At 35.2% G+C, this 10450-nt stretch overlaps 1 protein-coding gene across 1 annotated transcript; it reads left to right on the top strand.

The window, feature by feature from the left end:
* Positions 1-1062: 1062 nt before the first annotated feature.
* Positions 1063-5863, top strand: LOC143544851 (uncharacterized). Its single transcript, XM_077036838.1, has 3 exons — positions 1063-1279; positions 2727-2946; positions 5523-5863. Exons 1-3 carry the CDS (start codon positions 1089-1091, stop codon positions 5736-5738), a joined length of 627 nt encoding a protein of 208 aa, XP_076892953.1. The 5' UTR covers positions 1063-1088; the 3' UTR covers positions 5739-5863.
* The last annotated feature ends 4587 nt before the right edge of the window (positions 5864-10450 follow it).

The raw sequence follows: 10450 nt of genomic DNA on the forward strand, positions 1-10450 counted from the left end.
GTGTGTTTGAGATTGCTTATTTTCACCAACTTATAACTTATTAACTTTTTGAAAAATAATAAAGTGTTTATGTTTGCTTATATTGTGAGAGGAAAAGTTCCATAAGTTACACTTTTGTAACTTATTAACTTAACAAAAAATTATAAGGAGGTAAAATAAGGAATCCCAAACACCTCCTTTATTGCAAATTGAAGATCATATAAATCAAACATTTAACTTTTTAAGCTTAAATCTCAGTTGTCTTAGATCACGTATTTTACTCTTGCAATTAAATCATGATAAAACTACAAATTAAAAACAAAAATCGTATAAAGATGTACAAAATTAATTCGGCTATAGGTGCTTAACCAATAACCATAACTAAAACGATAATCGGATGGTCGGTAACTATAGTTTATAGGTTGGTTTACCGTCGTGAAGTTCAATTAATTGTCCAACACATTTACCTCCCTTTGTATTGCTTGAAAATAATTCGTCTATGGTGTTTCTCAATTATGAAGTTTTGAAGATGAATTATGTCGGTTATAACATAGGCAGACTTTTGTAGGGGGTGGGGGTTTCAGAGACATCCCTAAACTTTCATGGCTAATTGAAAAATCAGTTGAATTTCAAAGAAATTCCAGTCCAGAAACCTAATTTTGCATCCCTGCATAGCCCGCGGGTAGGACTTGTCGTAAAACATGTCGTAAAGATTCAGTGGAGTAGTAAAGCCTATACCTTATAAACAACTACTCATTTTGTTTTCACACCGATACCAATGCGGGACAAGCTTTTACCATTTTTGTATTTGAGACATTCATTCAACACAAACACACATCAACCATAACCATAACCAAATGGTCAATTAACCAGATAAATTTTCTAATCAACCGTTCAATCTTCGGTTATGGTTCGGTTTTCCTCACCCTCGGTTATGGTTCGGTTTTTCCTCACCCCATAAATATAAAAAGCATGACCAGGTTTACGGTCTATCCTCCCCAATACCGGGTTAGGTAAAAGCCTTCCAATAAATTCATTCATTCTATTCTCAAACCTTCACCCAATTCTCATTTCTAGATTATTATTATCCAATTAACACAAAACAAACGATGGGTTGGATGACAAGATTTCTGACAGCAATCGCCTTCTTATCAATCGGAGTCATATTCTCTCCGGACACCTTCGGACCCAAGTCCGCCAAGACGACAACCTTCGTCAAACTCGCACATATCCTATCTTTCTCCACCGCTTGGGGTGCTGCACTTTGGGTCACCTTCATCGGTGGCATCATCATGTTCAAGTAATAATAATAATAATAATAATAGTCATCTTTGATTCATATTCAGTATTATAAACACTAATTGGGGTTTTTGAATTGGACTAACTGTTTGGTTGTTGTAATTGTTTGTTTGTGTGTTTTGTGATTTTACCGTTTTGCCCTAGAGATTGAAAGTTGATGAATTAAATGGTGAATATGTAGGATTTTATAAAATTTAATGAATATGTAACTCAATAGTTTGCAAATCTAGTGATTAATGATACATAAATTAAAGGGTGTGCACGGGTCGGTTGGGCTAAAACCGAACAAAAAACCAAAGCTTCGGTTTTTGAATTTTTGAAAACCGTTCAGTTTTTGGTATTTTTGATTTTGCTTTGAAATTTTTTTGACAATTGTTTCGGTTGTAGTTGTTTGTTTGTGTGTTTTGTGATTTTACTGTTTTGCCCTAGAAACTGAAAATTGATGGATTGCATGGTGATGTTGTAGGATTTTATAAGAATTTAATGAATATGTAACTTAACAGTTTTGGTTTTCCAGTTTTCAATATGAGTACGGCTCGTTTTTAGTATTTTTGATCATGCCATTTGAGCTTGAGAATCTTGGGCCGAAAAATAAATATGGCCCAAAGTAATGAATTCGGGCCTAAATCATTTTGTTAATTAATAACCAAGTGATTATTATACATTTGAGGTTAGAATATTTGAGTTACGTATATGTTTAGTTTTTATAAATTTCTTAAAATAAAAATGAAAATCAGTAAATTGTTCATTTGTTTTTGAAAGTGAACTGATTTGCCCTAGCAATTGTTCATTTATGTTTTGAAATTGAACTGTTTTGCCCTAGAAATTAAAAATTGATGGATGATATGGTTATTTTGGAGGAATTTATTAAAAGGTTAATATATACGTAACTCAACAGATTGTAAATCTAGTGATAAATGGTACTGGCATTATAAGTCAGGGGTGTGCACGGTTCCGTTAAGTTAAAACTGAACCAAAAATCGAAACTTCAGTTATCGTTCGGTTTTTGTTATTCGGTTTGAGTTTGGTTCGGTTTCAGTTTTTTCGACTTTGCCATTTGAGCGTGAAAATTTGGGTCGAAAAAAGAATTCGGCCCAAAACAATGGATTTGGGCCTAAACCATTTTGTTAATTAATAACCAAATGATCATTATACATTTGAGCTAAAATATTTGACTTACATATTTGTTAATTTTTTATAAATTACTTAAAATAACAAATGAAAATTTATAAAGTTGTTCAATTGTTTTTGAAATTAAACTAATTTTCCCTAGAAATTATTCATTTGTTTTTAAAACTGAACTGTTTTGCCACTGCAAATTGTTCATTTGTGTTTTCAATTTTATTGTTTTGCCCTTGTGATCGTTTACATACGTTTTGTAATTGAAGTATTGAACTGTTTTGCTCTAGAAAATTGAAAATTGATGAATTACATGGTGATTTTGATAGGAATTTGCCGAGACATCAGTTTGGTAATCTGCAAAGTAAGATGTTTCCGGCGTACTTTACGATGGTAGGAATATGTTGTGCGGTGGCCGTGGGGTGTTTTGGGTATACACATCCATGGAAGTCTTCATCAACTGCCGAGAAGTATCAGTTAGGATTTTTGGTTGCTGCTTTCGTGTTTAACCTCACCAATCTGTTTGTCTTTACCCCCATGACCATTGAGGTAAACTAATCTGATGTTTACACAATTACATTCTGTAAGTATGATGCTATGCATACATAACCTCCAAATATGCACACCGGCATGCACGTTGCATCATTCGGGCCGTATGAGGTCATATAAGACCTGTATAACTTTTGCCTGTATGATGTCTTACGGGCCTTATGACTTTTACAAGTTGCAGGCGTGTCACATCTCTCACACCATATTAAAGCAAATTTTGGCATCACACAGTCCATATGACTTCCAACTAGGGGTGGCAAATGTGACCCATTGGGTTGAATGAGTTGTATTAAAATGTATAAAATGGGTCAGAATAGGTCAAACTAAAATAAGAAAATGATTGAAACGGGTCAAAACGGGTTGACATTTCTCGAGAATTTTTTTTATGGAACGAGAAAAACGGAGGAAACTTTTTAGTACTTTTTCAGTTTTTTATTTATTTATCGAGTTATGGTTTTTAATTATTTTTTTTGAATTTTTTATTAAAGGGTTTTTGAAATGGGCCAAAATGGGTTGAGATTTTAAAAACCCCTCATTAAAAAATTCAAAATAAATAATTAAAAACTTATAGCTCGAAATATAAATCAAAAATTTAAAAAGTAAAAATACTAAAATGTTTTTCCATTTTTCTCGTTCCATTAAAAAAAAACTCGAGAAATGTCAACCCGTTTTGATCCGTTTCAATCATTTTTTTTTTTAGTTTAACCCATTATATACATTTTAATACAACCCATTCAACCCAATGGGTCACAATTGCCACCCCTACTTCCAACACAATACCTACTGTTACATCAGTCAATTTCAGTAAAGTTATATGAGTCGTTATTATTTGTCCACATGTATACATTCACCATACCAATGGTCCATATAGGGTTATGGCCTGTATCAGGTTATACAATCTGTGTGATATGGTGAAAATGTTATACGGGCCAATATAAGCCTATAACTTGTGTATGGATAGTAGGTCAGTGGTGTGTGTATAACTCTGCGCATATATACATTTTTGCTGAACCAAATGGTCTGTATATGGTTAACAGCTATGATATGGCAAAAATTTTATACGGCCCGTATGATATGGCAGATATGTTATACGGCTCGTATAACCTGTCATTTGTGTGTGCATTGTATGCAGGTAGTATGTGTGTACTGTTTAACTCTGCCCATTTATACTACCAACCGGTCTGTATAGAGTTAACGACCTGTATGCTATAGCTGAAGTGTTATACAGCTCATATAACCTCATAGTTGTGTGTGCATGCATTGTATATCGTTGACGTGTGTATAATTCTGCACATATATACATTTTCGCCAAACTGTCCGTACAGGGTTATACGGTTCGTATGATATTGCAAAATGTTATACGACCCGTATAACCTGTTAGTGGTGTGTGCATAGTATGTCAGTGATGTGTGTATAACTATATGCCTTTCTGAAATTTTGTGTTTATGTTCGACAAAATTTTCAGTTAAGATGTTTAGGGACTTACGGGTAGGGGTTTTCACGAGCCGAGCCAAGCGAAGGCTTGCTCGTTGCTTGGCTCGTTTAAAATCGAATCGAACCGAGCGAAAACCGAAACAAGCCAAATTTGAATCGAACATTTTTCGATCGAACATCGAGCGATTTCGAGCATTATTTATATCTTTTTCACTTTAAAATTTTCAGTAAGAAACAAATTTGAAGGTTGTAAATAATATTTTATAAATAAATTAGTAGTTTTTAGACAAACGTGTAATAGATTGTAAATTTTTATTAAATATAAAGTTTGAAGTGAGATATAATGATCATGTAAACAAACTTCTAATATTCTAAAAATTTGAAGTGAACAAATAAAACTCTAAAATTGACTGAATATGATAAATTTAAAGGGGTAAAAATATTTGTAAGCTTATATTTATGTGTTTTTGTCTATATATTAATATATTTATTTGTTCATATATAATTATATATACGCCCTGCTTGCGGTGCGCGCATATAATGTATATATGTGTGAACCCTCGGGTGGGCAAAAGTAAAATTGCACTAATTTTGACGTTATTTTACTAATCTCGTGAAAATAACGTTAAAAGTGGCGGAAGGTTAATCAGGCATCATGTGGTGGCGTTGATAGTCGAAAGACAAGGGCACATGCACCGATCAGCCGGTGTCCCGATGATTGAGTGCTATGTGCCTTATGTCCAAGGCTTGATGCAAAACTACTATCGAGCCGGGGGTCTCACAGAGGTAAGGCTGTCTACATCTTACCCTCCTCAGACCCTACCATAGCATTGCTATTGGTGGGATATACTGAGTACGATGATGATGATGATGATGATGATGATATATAATTATATATAAAATAAATTAAAAGTAGTCGAGCCGAACCGAACAGAGCATACCTTTGCTTGTTGCTTGGCTCGTTTACAAACCGACTTGAGCAGAGCGGCTCGTTTTCAATCGAGTGAGCATTTTCCGAGCAATTTCCAAGCGAGCGGTTTGGACGGCCCTACTTACGGGCGTGTGATGTCTTGAATACATGTGATTAGACATAACAGTAGAATGAAAATATTGATGTTAATATGGTAAATTTGCGGATGCAGATGATGAAACAAAGGCACAAGGTAGAAAGGGAGTCAAACATCGGTGAAGAAGTCGGGTGGACGAAGAACCAGGAGGTTGCAAAGGTGAACCCGAAGCTCGCTGCAATGAACAAGAAGTTTGGTATGATTCATGGACTGTCTTCTCTGGCTAACATAATGTCTTTTGGTAGTCTTGCAATGCATTCATGGTATTTAGCAGGCAAAATTGATCTCTAGATCCATCCTGTTTCATATATGCTTGTATGTTGATTATGAATGTAATGTACCATTTTCGTTTATGTAAAAGGATGTTCAAGCTTTGAATAATAAAAACCCACATGCCAAATATCTGTGAATGTCAATATGTAGAGCAACAATTGATAAAAGATAAGTGACGGATTCAAGATTTTTTCTCAACAGGACGAATAACGTGTTGATCAAAACGATTGCACTAAAGGTCAGGTCCGAACCCGACCTGGTGTACCCAACCCGGAACTGGTTCCTACTCATACTCGACCCGCGGGCAGGACCATGTATAAGATTTCTCCCTAGAGCCGTACCCGGAACTCGAACCGACCAAGAACCGGAAATACCCGGTTAAAACCCGACCCGACTCTACCCGAAACCCGAAAAAAACCCGAGAGAACCGGTCAAATACCCGACTATACCCGGACCCGGTTTGACATTTGTTGACCATACCGGTAGGAACCGGTTCCGGGTTTAAAAAATACCCGATTTGTGCACGTCTAATTTGAAAACAAGATTATGGAAATTATATGACCAAAATCCAGTGTAATGGAGTGACCTTCAAACCTGGTTTCTCTTACGATAGTAAATTCCGTGGCCCGTGACGGACCAAAGAATTATTTTTAGAATTAGTTTCATATATACCCTCATAAACATTCAAACTTAACACTAATTTTAAGATGGGTCAATCGTCAATCAGGATTTTCGCATACAAATAAGACTACAAAACAATTTTAAGGTGGACAGTCACCCCCCAAGTTAACACATAGATCCGCCCCATGCCCAAGTTAACACATTAAGTTCCGAGTTTTGCTATCCGTGGAATTGTATAATAACTTTGTAAATTTTCTGCCTTATTCGGATGACATACTTTTGAATGTGAAAAACCAAGCACTAAGCTAAGGTTGAAACATAAGTGACTAAATATACGTGGGCTTGCGCCCCTTATGGTTGGAACTAGCTTTCTTTACCCACTTGATGCGGCGAGTTGGTGTAAGCCAGTTAACCATAGTCACAAGTTTTCAAAATACACTAAAACTTAATGGCTACATTTGGCTACTACAAAACACAACATTAGTTTTAAGTCATTCTTGTTGGTACCAAAGGTTCAAAATGAATATCATACACTAATATATAGATTGACAGTCGACACAATGTAAAAGACATAACGTGTACCGTTTGTGCCACCGCCTTCATCAACGCTTTTTCGTGCGTTAGCGAAACATCTTCATAACCATCTATGCTTAGAAATTTACTTTTGTTATGTAAAATCAATTTCAATTCTAACACGATATTATGATCATGGAAACACACATTGATTTCGAACGATACTTTAATCGGATCGCAAACGGCTCCAACACCCTTGTAATAAGGATAGTCAGACTTATTCTGCAAAATCAATTTCACTTTCAAAAATTTCCATTTCTAACATGAAGTTATGATCATGGAAACACACAAATTGATCTTTAAGGTAGGTGTTCATACCGAATTAGAGTGGATAAAGAGAAAGTATTTAAATTAAGAGTAAAGTGTCTTTTTCGTCATTGTGGTTTGGCAAATAATGTGAATTTAGTCCAAATTTTTTATTTTTGTATATTCCGAAATCTCATTATCGTTAAACAAATGGTCGTAAGATTTAAGACCCACATGATTTACATGACTTGGTCATATCGTTATTTCTCAATTTATATTATGTGAAGAGAAAGGTAGTTTATAAGGAAAATTTTGATTACACAAATTTCATTTGTCACACCTAAGATATGTTCCTTAAGTAGCTATATCATTAAAAGAGTTTGATTTGATGCACCATTAAATATTGAAAAACTGTGAAGCTTTTCTAGTTTATTTTCATTCCCTGAAGTGAATGTGACTTATGAATAGATCGTTGTGATCATGGGTTGTAGAGGTAGGGTATCAAACCCCCGGTACGACCATTTACTTATTACATAAGATGTTATATTTGTTATATTATTATTTGTTTACTAACTAAGGCCCAATGGGTCGGGGGGTTGTGGAGGTAACCCATAACCGAGCTTGGCCAAATAAGGTTAGGGTTCATGATGGTTGCCATGGAGTTTCCTATATAAAGGACCTTCGTATCTCATTTGAAAGGATCCTCTCTTGGACTCTCATGGCCTCCACCAATATTTTTGTGTTTGTAAAAAAGAGTTTACTCTTAGCAGTCACCTCCACTCCCCCCCCTCGGTCTTTCCATGGCGGGTCTTGAGCAACTGGAGAAGAAGATCGAGATGCAGGTTCACATGTGTACCAAAACCGAAGAGAACATCCATCTGACCCAGGAGGGGTGAGATCTCATGTTCCTTCAATAACCCATCGTGGGGAATACTTAACCATTACCCTCGGACTAACGTGTTACACCTTGAGGGGTGGATTTGTGTTTCTTCATGGGCATATTTGAGTAAATTGTTATGATGGTCATGTTAATAAGTGAAATCGACCATCAAATTTTAATAATTTTCATGTTAATAATGAGATTGACCACCACAAGTGGCAAAAGGATTGATCATATATGAGAACAAAATGTGAAAATACAAAAGTGAAATCACATGATCGCTTGAAACGATAATACTATGTTCTCTCATATTTATTGTTTTACTATTAGCTTTTTTTTCAAAACAATACATATATATGTACGATTCTTGGAAATTAATCCTATGGTATTTCATTGATTCTTCCATTTCAATTCAACGTATTTACCTTCTTGAACCTTTCAATTTACAGCAGTCGACAATGTATATGACTCAAACTTGTGTGCGAAGAAGCTACTGACTTTAAAAGTTAATTCTTCACTGTTTCAACAAAAAAAAAACCAGTATTTCAATATGGTAAGGTTTGATCACAACATGTTTAGTGTTCATAATCATTGAAATTCTTTATTCAATAAGTTACATTTCTTTTTGTTATCCAACTTTTCTATGGTAGAAAACGTTCCAAAAGTCAAAATCAAATAACATGGTACTTTGTTTTTCTTCAAAATCTCATTTTCAACTCAATATTAATCAAGTGATCAATTTAAATAATTCTTTATTCCTTTTTCTATGAATGGAGGAAGCTGCTTTCCTAGAACTCACTGGGTTCATGTACAGTAAATTCTTAACTGTGACAAGTCAATACGTTGGCGCAGATACCTATGGCGTATGACACTGCCTTGTCGTATGCGCGACTAGAAGCTGTTATTAGCATTGAACCTGTAAAACCACTTCTAATTGCAGCAACACCAACATATTTACCTTCTTGAAACCTTTCAATTTACAGCAATCGACAATGCAAATGACTCAAACCTGTGTGCGAAGAATGTACTAACTTTAAAAGTTTATTCTTCATTGTTTCAACAAAAAAAGGCAGTATTTCAATATGGTAAGGTTTGATCACGACGGGTTTACTGTTCATAACCATTGGAATTCTTTATTCAATAAGTTGCATTTCAACCAAAAAAAAACCAGTATTTCAATATGCTATGAATAGCGGAATCTGCTTTTCTACAACTCATTGGGTTCAAGTACAATGAATCCTTAACTGTGACAAGTCTTAAAGAGTTGTTGGATGTTTTGGTTGTGGCAAATAGGTTCACCGTACTATCTTGCATTCAGTATCGCGTCGATATGTTGGTGCAAATACCTATGGCGTATGACACTGTCGTGCCGTATGCGTGACTTCCAGAGGCTGTTCATAGCATTGAAGTTGTAAAACCACTTCTAGTTGCAACAACACCATTATTTGCTAATCTTTACAAAAGGTATAAAGCAACCTTATTTTTCTTTTTTTTATATAATTCTGTTAGTCAAATAAAGCTAAATCCCATTTTAAACTCTTACTTTATCGGGTCTAAAACAGACTTTCTGAGCTTACCTCGTGTTGGAGTGGTTGCAGCCTTGTCTTTGATAATTTCCCAAAACTAAGGATGAAGTATATGATCTTGTTTTGGAATGGTTTGAAAAGCAACGCCTCAATTCAACACACCGCCAAGAAGACCTAGATAGTCTTGTTTTACTCATCAGTTATCCGTACATAAGCTGCAGGAAGCTTATAGAAGTCATGGGGATGCGAAGACTTTGACAACAACTGTTCATGAGAATATGTGTTGAAAGGCTTGATTTATAAAACAGAAACGAAAAACCGACAACGCACTTTGGCTCGTGATGACAAGCATGAACAAGAACCGGGTGTTTATCCTACTATTAACAAAAAGTTTTTTTGTGTCAAGAATATAGAAAAATTAAATAGTATTTTTATGAGGGAAGCTATGCTTCCCTTTTAATATATATAACTAGTATTAACACCCATCGCGTTGTGTCGATGTGTAAATCGTGTATTTACATATCCACTCTACTCGAAAGCATCATGAAGTTACCATCATCATCGCATTTGTTCGCTATCATTTCTACCGCAGTTAGTAATTAACGTTAACCATTAAGAAACTGAACAAAAAGTAGACGTAAAAACGTTGAACCATATACGCTCGTTGCATCGTGTTAACAAACAAAAATTAGACCGAAACGCAAATTACAAAAAAAAGAAGCCAACTTAACATCTATGCGTTGCGGCGGATCGTTAAACGGGGAAAATACATAAACACGTTGAACCACACACATGTGTTACAGCGGGTTAACTCGCTAAATTTTGACGTAAACATTAAACAACAAAAAAGCTTGTAAAAGATGAGAAGTATAAGAGACCAAAGT

Source organism: Bidens hawaiensis, unplaced genomic scaffold, assembly GCF_021521415.1.
Source record: "Bidens hawaiensis isolate Kalapana, Puna unplaced genomic scaffold, B.hawaiensis_p1.1 tig00013761_1, whole genome shotgun sequence".
NCBI classification, from domain to species: Eukaryota; Viridiplantae; Streptophyta; class Magnoliopsida; order Asterales; family Asteraceae; genus Bidens; species Bidens hawaiensis.

Coding starts and splice junctions, on each gene's coding strand:
- LOC143544851 (XM_077036838.1), top strand. CDS start 1,089: ATGGGTTGGATGACAAGATTTCTGACAGCAATCGCCTTCTTATCAATC. Junction 1,280..2,726: donor GGTGGCATCATCATGTTCAA/GTAATAATAATA, acceptor TGATTTTGATAG/GAATTTGCCGAGACATCAGT. Junction 2,947..5,522: donor TTACCCCCATGACCATTGAG/GTAAACTAATCT, acceptor TTGCGGATGCAG/ATGATGAAACAAAGGCACAA.